Source organism: Dreissena polymorpha, unplaced genomic scaffold (assembly GCF_020536995.1).
Source record: "Dreissena polymorpha isolate Duluth1 unplaced genomic scaffold, UMN_Dpol_1.0 chrUn005, whole genome shotgun sequence".
NCBI classification, from domain to species: Eukaryota; Metazoa; Mollusca; class Bivalvia; order Myida; family Dreissenidae; genus Dreissena; species Dreissena polymorpha.
The window spans coordinates 138,824-164,891 of record NW_026273319.1 but is presented as its reverse complement, the minus strand read 5'-3'; the positions used below and the strand labels follow the sequence as shown (position 1 = coordinate 164,891).

Here is a 26,068-nt window from a genome sequence, read left to right as displayed (position 1 = left end):
GCATTTTACACTGGTAGATTCTGCCTAAGCATTTTTAAAACGAGCGATATAATTGGCTGTCGTTTCCCAATCTTCCAATTAAAATCGTTTTCTTAAAATGCGCTCAGCTGATTTGTTTGCAAATGGCGCCGTTGTGAAGAGAAAATTAAGATTATTGAAATGACAAATAGCAATCGAATAAACGACTGACATCACCTAGTCTGATAGGAATAATGAAATGTGTTTGTCAAAAAAAAGACTACGTTTTAGATACAAGCAACACATATTTTGTTAAGAAATGTGCCCACTGAATTTGTGTCACGGAAACCAGTGTTTGCAAATTGGAGTTTAGTCTACTCGCGAAGTAAAACAATTTAAAAGAGTATCATTTGAACATGGAAATAGACAAACATGATTTGATTTATATGTCTGTGGGTCTGTGTATAATCAGATTCATATGCATATTCTGCTTTATTATGTTTGTCACGCTGTTCAGTTAACTGAAATAGCGTTGAGCTGATTGAAGATGTGAAATGCAAGATATTGAAAGGTAAACAAATTAAATATATTAATTAAACTCAGTTAATACATCATTAACACAAGAAGAACACTCAAGTGCGTTTGTTTATATTAAGTCCATTAACTGTAATTCAATACATTGAAAAACTGCTGCTATTGATCACAATAAATACTTACTTAACTGTTTACTTTGCATCATCAGTATGTTAAATGTGAAGTTTAACAGGTTTTTATAAAGAAATATTGTTATGAAGTTCAAGAAGTTGTTTATTTTAATGTCTGTTTTCAGGTTTGTCATTGCGTTATGCGCGCCATTTGTGTAGTCAAAATCAGTCGACAGAACTTTCCTCCCCTCTGACTTTGCCTCAATCACACCCCTGATGTATATAGTAAAAACATGTGAACACTCTAGAAGTCACATTTTTGGTCCAATCTTCATGAAATTTGGTCAGAACGTGTTTTCTGAATATGACAGTTGAGTATGAAAATGGTTAGGATCGGTAAAAAAAACATTGCCAGCAGGGGGGGGGGGGGGTCATTTTCCTTATATTTAATAGTAAAAAAAGCTTTTGAACACTCTAGAAGTCAAATTTTTATGCCCCCATTCGAAGAAGAGGGGGTATATTGTTTTGCACATGTCGGTCGGTTTGTTGGTCGGTCGGTCGGTCCGTCCACCAGATGGTTTCCGGATGATAACTCAAGCATGCTCTCGCCTAGGATCATGAAACTTCATAGGTACATTGATCATGACTGGCAGATGACCCCTATTGATTTTGAGGTCACTAGGTCAAAGGTCAAGGTCACAGTGACTCGAAACAGTAAAATGGTTTCAGGATGATAACTCTAGAATGCTTACGCCTAGGATCATGAAACTTCATAGGTACATTGATCATGACTGGCAGATGACCCCTATTGATTTTCAGGTCACTAGGTCAAAGGACAAGGTCACAGTGACTCAAAACAGTAAAATTGTTTCCGGATGATAACTCAAGAATGCTTACGCCTAGGATCATGAAACTTTTAGGAACATTGATCATGACTGGCAGATGACCCCTATTGATTTTCAGGTCACTAGGTCAAAGGTCAAGGTCACAGTGACTCGAAACAGTAAAATGGTTTCAGGATGATAACTCAAGAATGCTTACGCCTAGGATCATGAAACTTCATAGGTACATTGATCATGACTGGCAGATGACCCCTATTGATTTTCAGGTCACTAGGTCAAAGGTCAAGGTCACAGTAACTCGAAACAGTAAAATGGTTTCCTGATGATAACTCAATAATTATTTGGCCTTGGATCATGAAACTATACAGGTACATTGATCATGACTGGCAGATGACCCCTATTGATTTTCAGGTCACTAGGTCAAAGGACAAGGTCACAGTGACAAAAACGTATTCACACAATGGCTGCCACTACAACTGACAGCCCACATGGGGGGCATGCATGTTACAAACAGCCCTTGTTTGCCTAATCATCTTTCTTTTTTTTCAAAATACGATTTTATAGATATCTTGGACGAGTTCGAGTATGGTCATGATGGGTGGAAAAACATGGCCGCCAGGGGGTGGGGCAGTTTTCTCTATATGTATATAGTAGGGATGGCAACGAATACCGATTTCGGTATTCGAATATTCGGTCACCCTTCCGAACGAATATTCGGATATTCGGTCAACATCTGTTGGAAAAAAGTCAACTTTGTTTACCGTACCATTAGTCCATGAATTCTACTTTCGTTTTTACCGGAAGTTCACCAGAAGTGACTAATTATTGACACAGCGTTGCCGTCGCTAATTCGAAGCTGATTTTGTTGATTACTTTTTATTGTTAAAATTGAATGACAAAGACTTTTTTTAAACTATTAATATCGTACATCAACAATAGAACGAGAAACATTATATTACAAGACGACAAAATAATTACATGACAAAAAAGTTAGATCTACATATAATTAAAGCTGAACTTAAACGAATTATGTACATAGCCACAACACACTTTGAACATGTTTAACAGACTAAACAGTCAGTCTTTTAAAGTTGCCACGTTGAAAAGACACTTGGATCGGCGACTTCTTATCGGATGATGTCGTGAAATACTTCCAAGCAGCGGAAGGCGTAGGTGGCATTTAGCTTGGACGGATGTTTACTTTATGCGTGTAGCAATTATAATATTTTCAATTAAATGAGGGTGCAATTCCAAAAACATTTCTTTTAGTATAATATCTGATTGAATATTGAGTAATTAATTAATGTTTGGACCATACGATACGCAAATACTCATTAGAGGTTGAGTAAATTATTTTCTAAAAGCTTTTTTGATTGGACAACGTGTTTATAACCATACGATCTGTTTTGTTTTTCACACCAAGTCGGCTCTTTCTTTACTCATTTAATCTTTGATCATTTTAAATGTAATTCGAGTTATTAGATCATGACGGGTCGGTGTTTTAATTGCCATACGGTCTTATTTGTTTTTTTACACAAACTTGGCTTTTCCTTTACTCATTTAATCTTTGATAATTTTAAATGTAATTCGAGTCATTGGACCAAGTGCAGGGTGTGTTTTGATTGCCGACGCAATTTGCACCTATCATAATTTTGACACAAAGTGTCTGGCTTTGTTAGCGGGATTTATGACCGGTATACTGTCATCACCATAGCGACGCATTATCGCGCCAACCGGAATAAACATTATGACACGAGGAACAACTTTTTTGACAATGTGTGAACGATTTTTACGAATACAAATTCTTTGAAATAACTCGATTTTTTTTTCTTCCGAATATTCGATTCGGAAAACAGTATCCAAATATTCGGTCCGGGACCGAATATTCGGATATTCGTTGACATCCCTAGTATATAGTGAAAAAATGTGAACAGTCTAGAAGACACATTTTTTGCCCAATCTTCATGAAATTTGGTCAAAACATTTGTTTCCTCGATAGGACAATTGAGTTCAAAAATGGTTTGGATCTGTAAAAAAAATATGGCCGCTAGGGGAGGGGGTCTTTTTCCTTATATTTACATAGTAAAAAAGCTTGTGAACACTCTAGTTTCCTGATTTTCTGGCAGTTTTGTCTGAGTTTTCCTCTTCCTTCCTGCTGGTTTCCCTCTTCCAGACATTTTGTGATGCTTTTGTTATATAACTAAGAAATATCTCTGCAGATTAATAAATATTTTTTTATTTTGATTTTTTCTGTAGGTTTAAGCCGTGTAATCCAATGCCAGATAGGAAGTGATCTCAGAATTTCTATTTACCGGTATAGAATGGGCAGTAACTCTTACACAGGAATTTGAGAGAACTCTTTATTCATCAACATGTATGCTCAAGATACTCTCCCTTGAAACATGGCTGCCAGGTGGCGGGGCAGTATTGTTTATATGGCTATAGAGAAACCTTGTGAACACTCTAGACGTCACAATTTTTGCCCAATCATCATGAAACTTGGTCAAAACATTTGTTTTATTGATATCTCGGACGAGTTCGAAAATGGTTTAGATCGGTGAAAAAACATGGCCGCCAGGGGGCAAGGCAGTTTTCTCTATATGTATATAGTGGAAACATGTGAACACTCTAGAAGTAACATTTTTGGTCCAATCTTCATGAAATTTGGTAAGAACATGTGTTTTCTGAAATATGACGGTTGAGTTTGAAAATGGTTAGGATCGGTAAAAAAACATGGCCGGCAGGGGGGGGGGGGGGTCATTTTCCTTATATTTAATAGTAAAAAAAGCTTTTGAACACTCTAGAAGTCACATTTTTATGCCCCCATTAGAAGAAGAGGGGGTATATTGTTTTGCACATGTCAGTCAGTCCGTAGGTAGGTCCGTCGGTCGGTCCGTCCACCAGATGGTTTCCGGATGATAACTCAAGCATGCTTACGCCTAGGATCATGAAACTTCATAGGTACATTGATCATGACTGGCAAATGACCCCTATTGATTTTCAGGTCACTAGGTCAAAGGTCAAGGTCACAGTGACTCGAAACAGTAAAATGGTTTCCGTATGATAACTCAAGAATGCTTACGCCTAGGATCATGAAACTTCATATGTACATTGATCATGACTGGCAGATGACCCCTATTGATTTTCAGGTCACTAGGTCAAAGGTCAAGGTCACAGTGACTCAAAACAGTAAAATGGTTTCCGGATGATAACTCAAGCATGCTTACGCCTAGGATCATAAAACTTGATAGGTACATTGATCATGACTGGCAAATGACCCCTATTGATTTTCAGGTCACTAGGTCAAAGGTCAAGGTCACAGTGACTCGAAACAGTAAAATGGTTTCCGTATGATAACTCAAGAATGCTTACGCCTAGGATCATGAAACTTCATAGGTACATTGATCATGACTGGCAGATGACCCCTATTGATTTTCAGGTCACTAGGTCAAAGGTCAAGGTCACAGTGACTCAAAACAGTAAAATGGTTTCTGGATGATGACTCAAGAATGCTTACGCCTAGGATCATGAAACTTCATAGGAACATTGATCATGACTGGCAGATGACCCCTATTGATTTTCAGGTCACTAGGTCAAAGGTCAAGGTCACAGTGACTCGAAACAGTAAAATGGTTTCAGGATGATAACTCAAGAATGCTTAAGCCTAGGATCATGAAACTTCATAGGTACATTGATCATGACTGGCAGATGACCCCTATTGATTTTCAGGTCACTAGGTCAAAGGCCAAGGTCACAGTGACTCGAAATAGTAAAATGGTTTCCGGATGATGACTCAAGAATGCTTACGCCTAGGATCATGAAACTTCATAGGTACATTGATCATGGCTAGCAGATGACCCCTCTTAATTTTCAGGTCACTAGGTCAAAGGTCAAGGTCACAGTAATTCGAAACAGTAAAATGGTTTCCTGATGATAACTCAAGAATAATAAGGCCTTGGAAACTTCACAGGTACATTGATCATGACTGGCAGATGACCCCTATTGATTTTCAGGTCACTAGGTCAAAGGTCAATGTCACAGTGACAAAAAACGTATTCACACAATGGCTGCCACTACAACTGACAGCCCACATGGGGGGCATGCATATTACAAAAAGCCCTTGTTTGCCTTATCATCTTTCTTTTTTTCAAAATATCGATTTTATAGATTTCTTGGACAAGTTCGAGTATGGTCATGATGGGTGGAAAAACATGGCCGCCAAGGGGGTGGGGAAGTTTTCTCTATATGTATAAAGTGAAAAAATGTGAACAGTCTAGAAGACACATTTTTTGCCCAATCTTCATGAAATTTGGTCAGAACATTTGTTTTCTGGATAGGACAGTTGAGTTCAAAAATGGTTTGGATCTGTAAAAAAATATGGCCGCCAGGGGAGGGGGTCTTTTTCCTTATATTTACATAGTAAAAAAGCTTGTGAACACTCTAGTTTCCTGATTTTCTGGCAGTTTTGTCTGAGTTTTCCTCTTCCTTCCTGCTGGTTTACCTCTTCCAGACATTTTGTGATGCTTTTGTTATATAACTAAGAAATATCTCTGCAGATTAATAAATATTTTTTTTATTTTGATTTTTATGCCCCCCTTCGAAGAAGAGGGGGTATATTGCTATGCTCATGTCAGTCGGTCGGTCTGTCGGTCCGTCCACCAAGTGGTTGTCAGACGATAACTCAAGAAGGCTTGGGCCAAGGATCATGAAACTTCATAGGTACATTGATCATGACTCGCAGATGACCCCTATTGATTTTGAGGTCACTAGGTCAAAGGTCAAGGTCACGGTGACCTGAAATAGTAAAATGGTTTTTGAATGATTACTCAAGAACGCATACGCCTAGGATCATGAAACTTCATGGGTAGATTGATCATGACTCGCAGATGACCCCTATTGATTTTGAGGTCACTAGGTCAAAGGTCAAGGTCACGGTGACCCGAAATAGTAAAATGGTTTTCGGATGATAACTCAAGAACACATACGCCTAGGATCATAAAACTTCATAGGTAGATTGATCATGACTTGCAGATGACCCCTATTGATTTTGAGGTCACAAGGTCAAAGGTCAAGGTCACGGTGACCCGAAATAGTAAAATGATTTTTGGATGATAACTCAAGAACGCTTTTGCCTAGGATCATGACACTTTATAGGTACATTGATCATGACCCGCAGATGACCCCTATTGATTTTCAGGTCACTAGGTCAAATGTCAAGGTCACAGTGACAAAAATTGTATTCACACAATGGCTGCCACTACAACGGACAGCCCATATGGGGGGCATGCATGTTTTACAAACAGCCATTGTTTCTGTAGGTTTAAGCCTTGGAATTCAATGCCAGATAGGAAGTGATCTCAGAATTTCTATTTACTGGTATAGAATGGGCAGTAACTCTTACACAAGAATTTGAGAGAACTCTTTATTCATCAACATACTAATATGCTCAAGATACTCTCCGTTGAAGGGTCCACATTTCTGCTAAAATAAACTGGGTTTTATTGTTTAATACAATAACCCACATTATCAAAGATTTGTGTTTTTAAACGGATTTATTGATTTTTTAATTGGAAACATAATTGCAAGGTGAGTCTGAAAATAGTTCATGTTTGTTTATAAACAAGGCTCTCGGGGTGGTGGTATTTTTTTTTTGGTGTCTACAGTTGTTTATAGTGAAACATTGTGAATACTTTTAATCACATTTTTAGTTCAATCTGAATGAGACTTGCTGAGTGCAAATGTTGTTATCATGTCTTGACTCAATCAGTTTTAATAATATCATCTTCAAACATGGTGACAATCTTTATGAGCATAATATTTTTTGCTCAGAGTGAACTCTTGTGATCACCTTTTGTCAATTGTCTGTCTTCGGTTGTGCGTCATGAATATTTGCCTTGTTAACACTGTAGCGGCCACATTTATTGTCGGATCTTCATGAAACTTTCTCAGAAGATTTGTCCCAATGATATCTTGGACGAGTTCAAAAATGGTTCAGGTCTGTTGAAAAACATGGCCACCAGGGGGCCATTTGTTGTTCATTCTTCATGAAACTTGGTTAGAACATTTGTTCCATTGATATCTTGAGCTGCAAAAACAGGTCATTTCTTTTTATCTCAGGTGAGCGACTTTGGGCCTTTCAAGCCCTCTTGTTTTATTTGTGTTACCTATCATATATGGTATTTTGTTTTGCTTGTTGGTGTAATTTTATGTGTAATTTTGAAAGGTAAGTAATTGTTAAATTGGTTGTTTATTGGAATATATATAAATAAAAATCCTTGATATGCTATTGACAAAATAAAATGAAGACCTATATAACAAGTAGAAATCTGTAACAAAATTCTAATTCCACATTTTTGCAAAGATGGAGGATAAATCTAAAATATTATCTTATTTAATGGAAAAATGGTAGAAGTAATTTTAGTAAAGAGCTTTGTTTACAGATATAAAAAATATTGATACATAAAAAAAGGAATAAAATAATAACCTCAATACCAGTACTTCTTGTTCAACTCACACATAACCTATAACCTTCATTGTAACTTGTGCAAACTCTGTTGTTTTTGTATGTATGAAGGAGGCTGATAACTGGACGACTCTTAGTGCTGATCTCGAAGATGTGTTCCAGTCACAAGATATACAAGCGGTATGAATGCTTTATTTTCTTGTGCTGCGCTCTCTGAAAAGGGGGCTTAACCCTTTCAGTGCGGGAACCGAATTTTAAAGGCCTTTGCAAACAGTTTGGATCCAGATGAGACGCCACAGAACATGGCGTCTCATCAGGATCCAAACTGTTTGCTATTCTGATAGTATTCTTTGGAAAATTTTTTGAAGAAAATGCTATTTTTAGAAATTCTGCAGACGACATTTTAGCAGACGACAAATTTCCCAGCATGCAAAGGGCTTAATGCACGTGGGTAAAGTGTTGTCCCAGACTAGTCTGTGCAGTCCGCCGAAACTGGATTTTTGTCAAGAAGAGTCTTCCTTAAAAAAACACCAATAAAAGCTGAAAGTGGCGTCCCTGGTTAGATTGTGAGAACTGCACAGGCTGATCTGGGACAACACTCTATGCACATGCATTAAATCCACTTTTTTACAGAGCGGATTCATTTGTAATCTGAACGTTTTACAAAGCGTTTGCTCGACGTGAAGTTGTATGCAATTCACATTTCCATAATTTATCAAAGGAAATAGATTCACAACCAACCTTCATTTAAATATAAAAAATGTGCCAGTGTCACACTAGAAGTATTTAAGCTTTTAAATTTAGAATGGATACTTTAAATGGGGACTTTAAGCACTGTACCAAAGGAGAAATGTTCTTCATACATGAACCAGTATTTTGTGACTAAAAGATAATCAATATCAATACGGTATAAAAGTGAATGTTTTTACTTGTGACAAATAAATTTTACATCACAAGCATACAATTTATCTCCCCACTCAGGTCATTTTTTAATGTGACATTTAGCTGTGGCATCAAACTAGCAGTGTACTCCATACATGTGTACATATATAAATATGGGCTGTGCTCTGTGAAACAGGGGTTAAATGCATGTGCATAAAGCGTCGTTCCAGATTAGCCTGTGCAGTCCGCACAGGCTTATCAGGGACAACATTTTTCGCTTAAACTGGATTTTTCCTAAGAAGAGACTTTCTTTAAACAAAAACTACAATAAAAGTGGAAAGTGTTGTTCTTGATTAGCCTGTGTGGACTGCAATGGCTAATCTGGGATGACACTTTAAGCACATGCATTAAACCCCCTTTTCACAGAACACAGCCACATATGTAAGCCCCTGAGGTTGCAGTTGTGTAGTAGTAATGATGACAGGAGGTCTGGGATTTGATCGTGACTCTGTGAGCATTCGCAAGATTTCTGTACTGACACCAACTACTGGTTCTACCCAGGAATCGGAATAGAGAATGTCACAATAAGCCCATTGCTTTTTATGCAACCATCCTTTAATTCATAGGTTTCAACACAACTTTCATATGTAATAACCCTTTTTCACTCAGAAGCAAAGTGAAAATGCAAACAGCATAAAACCAGAACAGACTGCGAGTTACTTGCAGTCTGTTCAGGTTTTATACTGTTTGCTGCTCATCAGTATCTAAGGTTTGGAAATGAAACCTTTAAAACTTGAATCTAGTAAGAAAGGTCTTTAATTATATATAACTTTCTAAGGGACTACAAATGCGTGAAAATGTGTATATAAGTGGTAAAAGGTTAAATTTTGTTTTGTAGATTACAGCCAAGTTATCGGGCATGCAGCAGAGCCTGGTGAGTGTTATAGTTTTCTTTATCTCGACTTTTCAAAGAACAAGCAACCTATCCTACTTGCTCTGGAGTCTGCATAAGTGTATGCGTCCGAGCTATGTGAAATTTTTATGGTAAGCTGGTTTCTTCAATCAAGAGAGCTTTCAATCAAACTTAAAAGAACCTGTTTTCCAGATTTTGGCATGTATTGAAGTTTGTCATTAAATGCTTTATTGATAAATTTAAACATTGGATCTAAAAAGCTTAAGTAAAAAAACAAGAATAAAATTAAAGAAGGAACAAAAAGTAACCCTCAACTGGGCTCGAAACACTGACCCTGGAGTAAAAGTCTATCGCTTAGACCACTCGGCCATCCGCGCTCATACAATGAGTGATGTATTTCCTACTTTATATAAGCAATCCACATAGTATCACAAAATATAAAGACAACAACAGAACTCTCCAAATTATTTAATCGTTTTGCGTTGCAACGCTTTATAATTTTCAGGTTTTTAAATCGTCAAAAGATGATGGATATTTTAGAGCATGGTAAATGTTCAGCATTACTTTTTCCTCACAAATATCATAACTACAACGAAAATCTGCGAATCTGAAACAATTTGTTTTTTTGTTTGGTCAATTGACCCACACGTGAAAAGGCCCCTTTAACCATTGCACATATGAACATAAAGTCTGGTTTCTATTTCGTCTACTTTTAGGGTTCTTATTTTATTGTGGAGACATGTCAATCGAAATGACATCATGGAACACAGAAGACTGAAGCAAATTATTTTTGACTGGCGCATGTTTGGCCCCGAAAACAACACTGCCAACAATGTTTGCAGTTAAGGTTATCTTAACATGCTAAAGTTGTTTTCAACATTAACTCAATATTCTCTATGCCCACCATTATGTTTGATGTTTACAGCAAATGTTGGTGGACACGCCGGACTATAAAGAGAGGTGTGATCACTTGGAGAAGCTGAAAAACAGACTTGAGGCCATCCTCAGTCCGCAGTTAATGGCCGCCTTCAACTCACAGTCTGTTGGTGAGGAAATATTTGTGCAGTGTTCTAGGAAAACTGGGCTTAATTTACGTGCTTTAAGTGTCGTCACAGATTAGCCAATGCAGTCCACACAGGCTCATCAGGGACGATACTTTCTGCTTGTATGGAATTTTCTGTTTCAAGTCGCTTCTAAATGAGAATCCAGTCAGATGAAGTCTGACAAGCTAATCAGTCAGGATACTCTCCGCCTTTTTTATGTCCCCCACCACTATAGTGGGGGATATATTGTTTTTGCCCTGTCGGTTGGTTGGTTGGTTTGTGTGTTTGTTCGCTCCAACTTAAACATTTTGCCATAACTTTTGCAATATTGAAGATAGCAACTTCATATTTGGCATGCATGTGTACCTCATGAAGCTGCACATTTTGAGTGGTGAAAGGTCAAGTTCATTCTTCAAGGTCAAACGTCCAACATATAGCTTCAAAGCGGCACAGAAGGGGAGATAGTGTTTCTGACAAACACATATCTTGTTTAATTGTTTGTTTGAAATAAGTCTCTTCTAAATTAAAATCTGGTTTAGGCAGTAAGTGTTGTCCCTGATTAGCGTGTTCAGACTGCATAGGCTAATTTGGGACAGCACTTGAAGCAAATGCATAAAGCCCAGTTTTTCCAGACCAACACTTTTTGTTGTTTTGATTAAAAATTTAATCATTTTTCCTTGGAAAAAAAAATCCTCAGTCATATCAAAGTAGACACTAATCTTTTAATATTTTTCCATTTGCAGTCGTTTGTTTCTAAATAGTTCACGGATACTTCCTTTCAATTTCACATAACAGGCCATTAATTCCGGGTAACCACACATAACCCAGCCGGTAATTCTAGGTAACCTCACATAACCTGGCCAGTAATTCTAGGTAACCACACATAACCTGGCCAGTAATTCTAGGTAACCACACATAACCTGGCCAGTAATTCTGGGTAACTACACATAACCTGGCCAGTAATTCTGGGTAACTACACATAACCCAGCCAGTAATTCTGGGTAACTACACATAATCTGGCCAGTAATTCTAGGTAACCACACATAACCTGGCCAGTAATTCTAGGTAACCACACATAACCTGGCCAGTAATTCTAGGTAACCACACATAACCTGGCCAGTAATTCTAGGTAACCACACATAACCTGGCCAGTAATTCTGGGTAACTACACATAACCCGGCCAGTAATTCCGGGTAACCACACATAACTTCGCCAGTAATTCTGGGTAACCACACATAACCCCGCCAGTAATTCTGGGTAATCACACATAAGCTTGCCAGTAATTCCGGGTAACCACACATAACCCAGCCAGTAATTCCGGGTAACCACACATAACCCCGCCAGTAATTCCGGGTAACCACACATAACCTCGCCAGTAATTCCGGGTAACCACACATAACCCCGCCAGTAATTCGGGGTAACCACACATAACCTAGCCAGTAATTCTGGGTAACTACACATAACCCAGCCAGTAATTCTGGGTAACCACACATAACCTGGCCAGTAATTCTGGGTAACTACACATAACCTGGCCAGTAATTCCAGGTAACTACACAAAACCCAGCCAGTAATTCCGGGTAACCGCACATAACCCAGCCAGTAATTCCGGGTAACCACACATAACCTAGCCAGTAATTCTAGGTAACTACACATAACCCAGCCAGTAACTCTAGGTAACCACACATAACCTCGCCAGTAATTCTGGGTAACCACACATAACCCCGCCAGTAATTCTGGGTAACTACACATAACCCCGCCAGTAATTCTGGGTAACCACACATAACCTCGCCAGTAATTCTGGGTAACCACACATAACCTCGCCAGTAATTCTGGGTAACCACACATAACCTCGCCAGTAATTCTGGGTAACTACACATAACCCCGCCAGTAATTCTGGGTAACTACACATAACCCCGCCAGTAATTCTGGGTAACCACACATAACCTCGCCAGTAATTCTGGGTAACCACACATAACCTCGCCAGTAATTCTGGGTAACCACACATAACCTCGCCAGTAATTCTGGGTAACTACACATAACCCCGCCAGTAATTCTGGGTAACCACACATAACCCCGCCAGTAATTCTGGGTAACCACACATAACCTCGCCAGTAATTCTGGGTAACTACACATAACCCCGCCAGTAATTCTGGGTAACTACACATAACCCCGCCAGTAATTCTGGGTAACCACACATAACCTCGCCAGTAATTCTGGGTAACCACACATAACCTCGCCAGTAATTCTGGGTAACCACACATAACCTCGCCAGTAATTCTGGGTAACTACACATAACCCCGCCAGTAATTCTGGGTAACCACACATAACCTCGCCAGTAATTCTGGGTAACCACACATAACCTCGCCAGTAATTCTGGGTAACTACACATAACCCCGCCAGTAATTCTGGGTAACCACACATAACCTCGCCAGTAATTCTGGGTAACCACACATAACCTCGCCAGTAATTCTGGGTAACCACACATAACCTCGCCAGTAATTCTGGGTAACCACACATAACCTCGCCAGTAATTCTGGGTAACTACACATAACCCCGCCAGTAATTCTGGGTAACCACACATAACCCCGCCAGTAATTCTGGGTAACCACACATAACCTCGCCAGTAATTCTGGGTAACCACACATAACCTCGCCAGTAATTCTGGGTAACTACACATAACCCCGCCAGTAATTCTGGGTAACTACACATAACCCCGCCAGTAATTCTGGGTAACCACACATAACCTCGCCAGTAATTCTGGGTAACCACACATAACCTCGCCAGTAATTCTGGGTAACCACACATAACCTCGCCAGTAATTCTGGGTAACTACACATAACCCCGCCAGTAATTCTGGGTAACCACACATAACCTCGCCAGTAATTCTGGGTAACTACACATAACCCCGCCAGTAATTCTGGGTAACCACACATAACCTCGCCAGTAATTCTGGGTAACCACACATAACCTCGCCAGTAATTCTGGGTAACTACACATAACCCCGCCAGTAATTCTGGGTAACTACACATTACCCCGCCAGTAATTCTGGGTAACCACACATAACATCGCCAGTTATTCTGGGTAACCACACATAACCTCGCCAGTAATTCTGGGTAACTACACATAACCCCGCCAGTAATTCTGGGTAACTACACATTACCCCGCCAGTAATTCTGGGTAACTACACATAACCTCGCCAGTAATTCTGGGTAACCACACATAACCTCGCCAGTAATTCTGGGTAACTACACATAACCCCGCCAGTAATTCTGGGTAACTACACATAACCCCGCCAGTAATTCCAGGTGCACAGGCTTATCTGGGAGGACACTTCTCACATGCATTAAGCCCAGTTATCCCAGAACGAATCTCATATGGTGGTTTCCCCATTTCAGAGGCTGCCCAGAAGTACACAGCCATCTTCAGGTCAATAGAGAGGCTTCCTCAGCTGTACAAGTTTTACAACATGTGCCACAAGGTGAGCAGGCAGGCCATTCCATTCTCAGATGCTTTTCATTTTTAGGAGTACGATTTCTACATGGCATGTAAATATAAATGCTTAAAGTTTAAACCTATTTATTTAAGCTCCATTCCATGGAAAGCGTGATGTTTATTGACACACTATTGAGTCATTTTCCTGAGTAGGACCAGTATTTCATGGGATGTCTAAAGAACGCTTTCACAGTGTTTATTGAATCTGGGATCTCCTTGTCGCTAGGTGGATGCCATATCCACTACGCCAAAGCAACTTTTTGAGGCTTATAGGCATTTAAAGTATTTAAATGGCACTCTTTAACAATTGAATGCAATTTTATAGAAGATTTATTGGTACTCATTGCACAGTCAAGGCATTAAATGTTATTTTAAAGGAACATATAGGTTATTAGATTATCTCTAAAAGCACAGTTAAACTATATACCACGGTTGTGAATTAAAAGTTACTTTTACAGGTACATTTCCGGATGTTATTATATTTTTAAGGGCACATTCAATGCATGGCATGTAAATTAAATGTCACTATTACATCAATTAATGCATTTGAGAGCAAAATATGCTTTTTAAATTATTTATTTTCAAGGCAGATAATTAGTGTATGTTCTAAGGGCAGCAACTCTTTGTATTATAGAGTGTTCTACTGAAGCAGTGGAAGTGCATTGTTGAGGATAACTCGGAGGAGACTCTCATAGAGTGGATCAATCAGCTGTATGACCACCTGCTGTCTACATGGCATTCACAGGTGGGGTGGAATCACCATTTCATCAATCTATTTTCTGACAAAAGAATGGTTGTCGTTTTAAAAAAATAATATTTTTTTTTGTTAATTTAGAAGCAGGTTTTTATGTTCCCCACCACTATAGTAGTTGCAATAACTTTTGCAATATTCAAGATAGCAACTTGATATTTGGCATGCATGTGTATCTTATGGAGCTGCACATTTTGAGTGGTGAAAGGTCAAGGTCATCCTTCAAGGTCAAAGGTCAAATATATGGGTCAAAATCACTTATTTAGTGAATACTTTTGCAATATTAAAGATAGCAACTTGATATTTGGCATGCATGTGCATCTCACGGAGCTGCACATTTTAAGTGGTGAAAGGTCAAGGTCATCATTCAAGGTCAAAGGTCAAATATGTAGCTTCAAAGCGGCGCAAAAGGGGACATAGTGGTTCTGGCAAACACATATCTTGTTTGAAATTATTAAAAGTTTGAAGCAAACACTAGTTCAAGTTGCAACTATAATGCTTATTCAAAGTTTGAAATGAACAAGAACATTTTATTTTTTTCACTTAATTTGCGAAAACATTTTAAGAATAAAGATACTGTTATTCTCAGTTCTCAACAGTAGGAATTAAACAACAAGGTTGTTAGCATGTGGTGTGGGTTAATAGATTGTATTTTGTTGGCAGATGAAGTTGTCAGATATTTCCAGACCTACTGTCTTTTGTATTATCAACTACTCTTGTTTAGTTAAGTGAAACCTTAAAATGTTAGTCTTGATTGCATCAAAAGCCAAAAGCTTTTTGAGACTCTCGAGTCTGTTTCCTTGGTAGAACCAGTACTCTGGGTCTTTGGGGAGGGATCTCGAAGTCCACAGTCTTGATTGAACCCTCTGCTATCTCTATTTCAATTATTACATAGCCACATTTAGTCTATTAAAAATGGAGGCTCAAAGTGTATGATTTAAAGCTTTTTTATGCCCCCTTTTCGAAGAAAAGGTGGCATATAGTGATCGGACTGTCCGTCTTTCCGTCACACTTTGTGTTTGGGTTTCGAAAAATGCTCATAACTTCTAGGTCCCTTGAGATATAACCTTCATATTTGGATGGATGCATGTGTATATGGACAAGGCCTTTCCATACTCACAAACATTTTTACCCCTGTGACCTTTACCTTGAACTTAGGGTCCGCGTTTAGGTTTCGAAATCTGCGTTTAGGTTTCGAAAAATGCTCATAACTTCTATGTCCCTTGAGATATAACCTTCACATTTGGTATGCATGTGTATACGGACAAGACCTTTCCATACGCACACAAATTTTGACCCCTGTGACCTTGACCTTGAATTTAGGGTCCGCGTTCAGGTTTCGAAATCTGTGTTTAGGTTTTGAAAAAAGCTCATAACTTCGATCAAGCGTTTATAGGGGGCATAAGTCATCCTATGGTGACAGCTCTTGTTTAAATATTGTTATAAATTGTATTTGGTTAATGAAAAAAAAAACATGCTTTTTATTTCACCCAGTCTATACTGGGGGACATATTGTTTTTGCCCTGTCTGTTTGTTGGTTTGTTGGTTTGTTTGCGTCAAACGTTTACATTGGCCATAACTTTTGCAATATTGAAGATAGCAACTTGATATTTTGCATGTATGTGTATCTCATTGAGCTGCACATTTTGAGTGGATAAATGTCAAGGTTATCCTTCAATGTCAAAGGTTATATATATGGGGGGGGGGGGGGGTAGGGTGACATAGTGTTTCACAAACGTCTTGTTTAAACCAATTTTGTTATGTCACCCAGTTTATACTGGGGGACATTTTGTTTTTCCCTGTTTGTTTGTTGGTTTGTTGATTTGTTTGCGTCAAACTTTAACATTGGCCATAACGTTTGCAATATTGAAGATAGCAACTTGATATTTGGCATGCATGTGTATCTCATGGAGCTGCACATTTTTAGTGGTGAAAAGTCAAGGTCATCCTTCAAGGTCAAAGGTCAAATATATTGGGGGTGGATAGTATTTCACAAACAGATTTTGTTTAAACCAAATTTTAGCTCGGCGTTTTCGGAGAAAACCCGAGGTATTGTCATAGCCAGCTGGTCGTGTCGTCTGCCGTCCGCGTCGTGCTAAAACCTTAACATTTTGTTAAGGTTTTGAGCATTGGCTCTAAAATCAAATTGCTTCCACCTACAACTTTGAAACTTCATATGTAGATGCACCTTGATGAGTTCTACATGCCACACCCATTTTTTGGGTCACTAGGTCAAAGGTCAAGGTCACTGTGACCTTTAATAAAAATATAAAAATAAAAATAAATTCTGACAAGCTTTTATTTATTCAAAACTGCATCGGTAGCCGAGCGTGGCACCTGTTATGAGGTGCTCTTATTCATGTATTCAATCATTGTTTTCTTTTATGTATTATATTTTGCCCAAAAACGTATTGATGTTATATTAATGTTTGTTATCAATTGCTAAAATTAAAAAGCTAACTGAAATTGTTTATCCTCATATAAAGTTGTGTGGTCAGATATTCCCCAACCTCCTGCTTTACTCTTGTTGTTTTGTCCTCAGATGAAGTGGTGTGGGCAGATATTCCCCGACCCCCTGCCCGTGGTGTGTCAGCTGCTCACAGACAGCCTGGGTGGGCTGGACCCTCCCCTCACCGACTGCTTCACGACCTTCCTGGGGCAGAAGAAAGAGCCCCTACTGGGGCTTATAGAGCTGAAACAGGTAGGGGCACTTTAAACCCTTTCCTGCTCACAAGCCCAATTTGGTCTGTTTGCAGTCCCTTAGAAAATCTAATTAAAGTAAAGCCTTTTCTTTCTAGAGTCAAATATAGAAGGCTTTTTTGCAACCCTTAGATATTGATGAGCAGCAAACAGCATACAATCTGAACAGACTGTGAGTTACTCACAGGCTGTTCGGTTTCATGCTGGTTGCTTATAACCCTTTTCACTTTGCTTCTTAGTGGGAAAGGGTTAATGTTGCATAAAATGGCAAAACATAAGGGTTACAGTTTACACAACTGTCAGAAACTTTTTAGCTTCTGTTATTGCAATAAGATAAAAATATAAAATAGTATCTAGGATATCATAAAATTGTGAGAACATGAAATAACTTATCAAGGTTTCATAAAATTGTAAACAAACATCATATATGGTATCAGGGCATTACAAGAATTTCAAAGTGGTCATATTTTTCACCAAAAGTAGGAGAGGAATATAAATTTTATATTACTTAAGTTAAGGAACCACATTTTGTTACATATTTAAACCAAAATAGCAGGGGGATTTACCTGCCACTAAGGTCTGTATGAGGCTGAATGAAGTATGATAATATGAGTAGCGTTCTGAGAAAACTGGGCCTAATGCATGTGCGTAAAGTGTCGTCCCAGATTAGCCTGTGCAGTCTGAACAGGCTAATCAGGGACGACACGTTCCCCTTTTATGACATTTTTTGTTTAAATGAAGTCTCTTCTTGGCGAAAATTCAATTCAGGTGGAATGTGTCATTCTTGATTAGCCTGTGCGGACTGCACAGGCTAATCTGGGACGACACTGTACGCACATGCATTATACCCAGTTTTCTCAGAATGCGACTCATATTCGTTCATGATTAACAATTCAATACATCAATTAAATCTTTCCACAACGTTATTATTCTCCAGCCATAGGCGGAGGGATATTGTCATTGGCATTGTCCGTCAGTCTGTCTTTCCGTCCGTCCGTCTGTCCATCCAGCACTTTTGTGTCCGGAGTCATATCTTGGAAGCGCTTTGGAGGATTTCATTGAAACTTGGTATGAGTATATATATGGATAAGAGGATGATGCACGCCAAATGGCACTGTACACCATCTGTTAATAACGGAGTTATGGCCCTTTGTATCTTGAAAAAATGCTTTTTTAAGTGTCAAATGTAACACTTTTGTGTCCAGAAGCATATTGGTTGGGGATATTAATTCAACGAATTTGCTTGTTAGTACTGAGAGCATGTTTGAATCATTTTCAGATTTCAGAGCGATTTGCTAAAAGCATTGAAAAGGCTGCTGAAAATCACATGAAAGGTTAGTTGATCATGATTTTTTTATTAATGAAAGTGGTACCATCGCTTCAATGCCAATGAATACAAAGTGTTTGTGGTTAGCTTTTCCGATCCCCTGTTTTCCAATATCTTTGGTTGTATCATCAATTTTCCATACATCATCTTTTAATCTACTAGGTGTATTTTATTATCCAGTATAGGTCCTTGTGTGCCCCTTTTTTAAATTATCTCATTGTTCTGGTCTTATACATATTAAAGAAGAGTTAAAAATAGTGTAGACTTTATAATGTTTTCATTACACTGCACAATTTGGATCTGTCATGCCTTAATTCTTAACACTTAGATACGTATTTTGACGCATTTTTAGTCCCTTAGAAAGTTAAATTTTATTAAAGACCTTTCATACTAGATTCAAGTTTTAAAGGCTTAATTTTTTATTTTTAATCCTTAGATGCTGATGAGCAGCAAACAGCATAAAACCTTAACAGACTGCAAGTTACTCGCAGGCTTTTCTGGTTTTATGCTGTTTGCACATAGCTGATTTCTCTTTGCTTCTCAGCTGGAAAGGGCTAAAAATTAAGTATTGTCCCCGGATTTTCACACCTCCCATATCCCCGATGATTGTGTTTCAGACAACGTAGAGTATGTACGCAGCATGGAGTGTCTACTGGTGATGGTGTACAGCCCCTACACTCCATACCTACTCAAGTATAGAGGATACGAGGAGGCTCAGCTGAACCGAGAACTGGAGAACATCAAACTGGTAGGATTGTCAGATTAGGATAAGCAATAACCCTTTCAGCGCTAGAACCAAATTTTATAGGCCTTTGCAAACAGTTTGGATCCACATGAGACGCCACAAAACGTGGCGTCTCATCAGGATACAAACTGTTGGCTATTCTGATAGTATTCTTTGGAAAAAAATCGGAGAAAATGCTAATTTTATACATTTAGCAGACAACATTTTAGCAGACGACAAATTTCCCAGCATGCAAAGGGTTAACTGTCTTACCAGTATGTAAACCGAGAACTTGAGAAAATCAAATTAATAGGGTTGTCAGATTATGATAAGAATTAACAGTCATATCTGAACCGAGAACTGGAGAACATCAAATTGGTAGGCCTGTCAGATTAGGATAAGAATGGTGTTCTTTAACAGTCATTCAATTCTTGAACATTCTTTAATCTTTTATCTCTTAGATATGCATTTTTGAATGCTTTTGTAGTCCCTTAGAAAAATTAATAAAATAAGAGACCTTTATAAAAAGATTTAAGTGTTTTAAGCTTCATATTTAATCCTAAGATACTGATGAACAGCAAACAGCATACAACCTGTACAGACTGCGAGTTTCTCACATTTGGTTGCATACATGTATAGCCATTTTTCACTTTGCTTCTCTGACAGCAGGGAAGGGTTAGCAGTCATACAATTATTGGACTTTCCTTGAATGCCTTGAGCGTTAGTTTGGTTTATTTATAAGTCATTCAAAATTATTTTGTTGTGATGTTTACTCTTGTTATAACAGAGTTGCACACTTGCAAAACTTGTTTCTGAAATTTTCATTTAAACCCAAGTAAATTGTATAAAAGGAAGTAGGAGGAGTGCATTTTTTAAATGGTGGCTTTCTTGCATCATTTTTAACTCAACTATCCCAAGTTTGAGCTGCACTTCTCACCTACTTGTTGGCATCGGTAATGGCAGCAAAAGAAACCATGCAACATCTCCATATTGCTGTTTGTACTATAGATATTCAACTGAAATATCACACATGTTTTCATGGTCATTGTTTGAGGTCATTGACCAAGTTTCATAACTCTGACATTCAATTTAGCAGAATAATTTTCCCTTTTTATACTGAGAAAATTCAAGTTAGCAAACTACAACATAATCTCTTTATCTTCTACAGATATTGAAGTAAAACTTAAGATGTGTGTTCAGGGCTTTTATGAACATTCACTGACCAAGACGTATAACTGTGATTAGCTTTTTGGAAGGATTATGCCCCCATTTTTGTTCTTAATAAAATCAAGGTGATGGTTTGGATGCAATATGTACATATCTTTTTAACCACAACAGATATTCTGTTGAAACTTCATTCATGTGTTGGGGATGATCATTTGAGTTCACAGACCTGCATTTCAGCAGAATTTTGCCCCTTTTTGTTCTTAGGAAATTAGTGTCAACATTTAAATGTACAATTCAATATTTCGATATTTACTACCGATATTCAATATTCAATTATGCATCAATTTTTAGGCATATTGTTTTTGGCCTGTCTGTTTGGCATTCATTCATTGTGTGTGTCCCAAAACTTTAACCTTGGTTAAAGTTTGGTCATAACTTTTTAAATATTAAAGATAGCAACTTGATATTTGGCATGCATGTGTATTTCATGAAGCTGCACATTTTAAGTGGTAAAAGGTCAAGGTCATTTTTCAAGGTCAAAAGTAAAAAAATACAATCCAAGGGAAGTAATAAGCTTTAAAATGGAGATAATTTCTAAACCTGCCAAATGATATATTGAAATTTTATTTCAAAGCGGCGCAAAAGGGGGCATTGTGTTTCTGACAAACACATCTCTTTTTGTCTTAGTTGTCACTATATATGGGCCATAACTCATGAGTTGCAATTTAGCAGAATTATGTACCTTTTGTACTCTTAAAATAAAGTTAAAGTTTGTGTTTGCTAAAAATAAATAACTGGGGTTTGCATAGACCAACAACGAGACAGTGTTTGTATTCAGAAACATATATAAAAAATAAATAAAATCATAAAATGAGTCGTGTTCTGAGAAAACTGGGCATAATGCATGTGCGTAAAGTGTCGGCCAAGATCAGCCTGTGCAGTCTGCACAGTCTTATCAGGGATGACACTTTTCGCTTTTATGGTATTTTTAGTTTCAAGGAAGTCCCTATTTACCGAAAATCAAGGTAAGGCGGAAAGTGTCGTCTCTGATTAGCCTGTGCGGACTGCACCGGCTAATCTGGGACGACACTTTACGCACATGCATTATGCCCAGTTTTCTCAGAGCGCGACTCAAGTTTATAACAAGTGCAGTAGCCAGAAGGTAGAGCACTGTCAAGTACTTTAACACGGTTATTGAAATTTTCATACTAAGTCCTTAATTAAGTAACTAGAATTATGTATAATATAAAAGATCAAAGCAATCTGGAAATAACATTTAAATGTGAAATTACTGACGAATTTGGTCTTGTAATTTGAGCCTCTTGTATTGGGCCCATATACACAAACCTCTTCTTTGATGTAAACCTGTACAACTTCGATTCGTATTTTGACGTGTTTGAAGTCCTTTAGGAAGTTAAATTTAATTAAATATCTTTCTGACTAGATTCAAGTTATAAAGGCTTCATTTCGATCCCTAAGATACTGATGAGCAGCAAACAGCATACAACAAGAACATACTGCGAGTTATTCTCAGGCTGTTCTGGTTTTATGTTGTTTGCACATAACAATTTTCACTTTTCTTCTGAGAGTGAAAGGGTTAAGGGTTAAGAATAGACTGAGACCCAAGACATTAGCATAGATGAAGGCTAAAAAAGGTGCTTGTATTGAATGCACGCTGTATGAAGAATAATCTAATTTGAGGTGTCAAATGTCAAGTTAGACTCAACAATACAGAATATTTAGAACAGTTGAAGGATTATTCTTTATTCTTAGACTTAAATCTTTGCATTGATTGGTGAATACCGGCCCATGAGTGTTTCAACGCAAGGTTTAAAATCTTTCTCACAGTTTCCCTATGCTTGTGTAGTATTTAGGCCATGCTATGTGAAAGGGAGGTTTAATACATGGGTAAATCATGGACAACACTTTCGGCTTTATGGTATTTTTAGTTAAAAAAAAGTCTCTTCGTAGCAAAAATCCAGTTAAGGTGGAAAGTGTTGTCCCTCATAAGCATGTGCGGACTGCAACCTTTAAAACTTCAATCTAGTAAAAAGTCTTTAATTAAATTAAACGTTCTAAGCGACTCCAAATATGTCAAAATACATTATCTAAGTGGTCAAGGGTTAAATGGCACTCTCAGTCTGATGTAAAACTTTCTTTTACTAAGCCCATTTATGCATAGCGTTTAGAAAAAAGGCCTTGGCAAACAGCGTTCACCCAGATGGGACGCCGCATAATGCGACATCTCATCTGGGTCTGCACTGTTTGCTTAAAGGAATTTCGGTAAGAAATATTCTTAATATAGAAATAAATATTCTAGACATCCCTAATTTTGAAAATAAATTGATCCAATTTAAAATGATAGGAGAGTCCACTAGGCATAAATGGGTTAAGTTTCCCAATGAGCCTTGTGATTACTGGTTCTGGTGAATTAATCATACATTGCAGTTGTCACTTTATCATAAGTTTTCTCAGTGAAATTTTATTTTGCAAGAGTATAGGGCATTTAAGAACTATAACATGGTTATAGAATTGTTTATTTAAATCACTTGAATCAAGTGAAGTATGAAACTTTAAATCAAATTGGAGATAAAAGTTGAATTTGAAATGTGAATTCTGGTTCAGGTGAATTCTTCATGCCATATTTCAGGACCATGCTGAGGTTTTTGAGACGGTACAGCTGCTAGGTCAATCTGTCAGCAAGTTGCTCAGTGTTGCCAATCACGCGGTGGACAGATGTGTCCGACTGACCAATGGCTGCTGCTTTGTGCAACTTCTACATGCTTTGAAGGTAGACGTTTTTTATGTTGTTTTTTTCCCATGGAGAGGGAGGCATTAAAAATTGCATCCATCCAAATGCCCAAATGTACCAAGGCTTGTCGTTTTAAATCCTCTTTAAGTACTGGATGAATCTTACTAGAATGCTCACATTTAGAAGACCTTAATGTGTATAAAGGAATTTAGGCTGCGATGGGTTTTTTGCAAAATTGTGGCTTTGTCTGTTTAAAATTATATATTTTCAGTTTTTCTTGAACTGTTTGGTAGATCTGACTCAAACTTGCACAGTTAAATGACCTTAATCTGTAGATGATTGTAAAGACATAAGTTTCAGCAGCAACGTGATTTTTCAGGATGACGGTCTTTTGTCTGTTATTTTCCGTTGTAAAATGGATGGACCTTAACCCATTTATGCCTAGCGTCTAGAAAAAGGCCTTGGCAAACAGCGTAGACACAGATGAGATGCCGTATGATGCTGCGTCTAATCAGGGTCTGCACTGTTTGCTTAAATGAATTTCTGTAAGAAATATTCTAAATATAGAAATAAATTTACTATACATCCCTAATTTTGGAAATAAATTGATCCAATTTAGAAGGATGGGAGAGTCCACTAGGCTTAAATGGGTTAAATGTGTGTTTTGATCTCCTCATTACCATCAGGTAGATCTTGCTGACACTGCCACTCCCACCTTTTATGTGTTGATGATCGTAAAGAAAATAGTTTGGGCTGCCAGTCTTGGCAGAAATAGGAGTGGGGTTATAAGTGATTTTTGTGAGAGAGCTCTTGTTCAAGTTATTTCTTGCAATTATGTCCTGAGTCTTTTCACATGCTTGAGTTTCTACTAAAGATATTCAAAGGAAACTTCACATGTGAGTTTTTAGTTTCATTGCTTGAGGTTACAGACCAAGTTCCATAACTCAGCCGGGCAATAAAGAAGAATTATGCCCCTTTTTGTACTTATAATAAATATTTTCAGACCTACTTTAACAACTACTGCAAGGAGTTTTACAGAGTGCTGACAAACGTGAAAGAGAAGTGCAAAGTGGCACACGGTGACCTGGAATCAGAGGACTGGTCCAACTTCCAACACTCCCTGAGAATGATCCAGACGGTCGGGGACCTAATCATGCACATAGAGGAGTTTGACGGACTGGTTATCAGCAACATCATGCACAGTGTGGGCCACCTGCATGTGACCAGTCTGCCCAGGGAAGGGGGACAACTCTGGTACACCACAAAGAAGTCGGAGTTGCACGCCTTGGCGTCGTTGTTTCTCAGCAGCAAGGCGGACGTGGATTCTCTGGTTGTCCTGGTTACAGATTTACAGGAAGGTGATAACTTGACTGAAGATTGATCATTTGAATCTTGTTCCCCTGATCAATTCTGATAGGAATAGGACCAGTATAAAATTCAATACTTTCTAGCACAATGGCTTAAGTGCTAATACAAGTGTAACTAAGTGTTCAATTACATCCTTTTGTTTTTAAGTGAGCCTTGTTCTGGGAAAATTGGATTTAAAAAATGTGCATAAATTTGCATCTCAGATTAGCCTGTACGGACATCACAGGCTCATCTTGGATGACAATGTCTGCTGTAATAAAAAAATTGTTTGAAGGAAGTCTCTTAAACAAAACTCAAGTCTAGGCGGAGAGTGTTGTCCCTAATTAGCCTGTGCAGTCTGCACAGTCTAATCTGTGATGACATTTTACACACATGCATTAAGTTTTTCCAGAACGAAGCTCATTTAATAACAAAAGTTACATTTGAGTTGTGCTTTGTGAAAAAGGGGTGTAATGCATTTGCGTAAAGTGTCGTCCCAGATTAGCCAGTGCAGTCTGCACAAGCTAATAAGGTGTGACACTTTTCACTTTTACTAGATTTTTGCTTAGAAGAAACTTTTTTTAAACGAAAAATATCAAAAAGCAGAAAGTGTCGTCCCTGATTAGCCTGTGCGGACTGCACAGGCTAATCTGGGACGACACTTTAAGTACATGCATGAAACTCCTTTTTCACAAAGCACGTTTTTGTTTTAACACGTAAGTCAGTGTGCTTATCAATATTTAATTTTATACTGGACATATTCCTATCAGAATGAAAAGTTATGGTTTACAAACAAAATGATATTTTGATGTCCCCCACCACTATAGTTGGGGACATATTGTTTTTGCCCTGTCTGTTGGTTTCTTGGTTTGTTGCTTTGTGTGTTTGTTTGCCCCAACTTTAACATATGCTATATTTAATATAGCAGCTTCATATTTGGCATGCATGTGTATCTCATGGAGCTGCACATTTTGAGTTGTGAAAGGTCAAGGTCATCCTTCAAGGTCAAAGGTCAAATATATGGGTCAAAATCGCTCATTTAATGTTCACTTTTGCAATATTG

General features: G+C 38.1%; 1 protein-coding gene across 1 annotated transcript in view; it reads left to right on the top strand.

The window, feature by feature from the left end:
- The window catches only part of LOC127863333 (conserved oligomeric Golgi complex subunit 7-like), a 49,457-nt gene that overhangs the window by 14,102 nt on the left and 9,287 nt on the right, over positions 1–26,068 (top strand). Inside the window, exons 7-16 of the mRNA XM_052402755.1 lie at positions 8,019–8,087; positions 9,688–9,723; positions 10,628–10,748; positions 14,141–14,223; positions 14,872–14,982; positions 17,531–17,689; positions 18,968–19,022; positions 19,633–19,763; positions 23,557–23,697; positions 24,662–25,016. Coding sequence (XP_052258715.1) covers positions 8,019–8,087; positions 9,688–9,723; positions 10,628–10,748; positions 14,141–14,223; positions 14,872–14,982; positions 17,531–17,689; positions 18,968–19,022; positions 19,633–19,763; positions 23,557–23,697; positions 24,662–25,016 — 1,261 coding nt within the window. The remainder of the gene's footprint in view (positions 1–8,018; positions 8,088–9,687; positions 9,724–10,627; positions 10,749–14,140; positions 14,224–14,871; positions 14,983–17,530; positions 17,690–18,967; positions 19,023–19,632; positions 19,764–23,556; positions 23,698–24,661; positions 25,017–26,068) is intronic.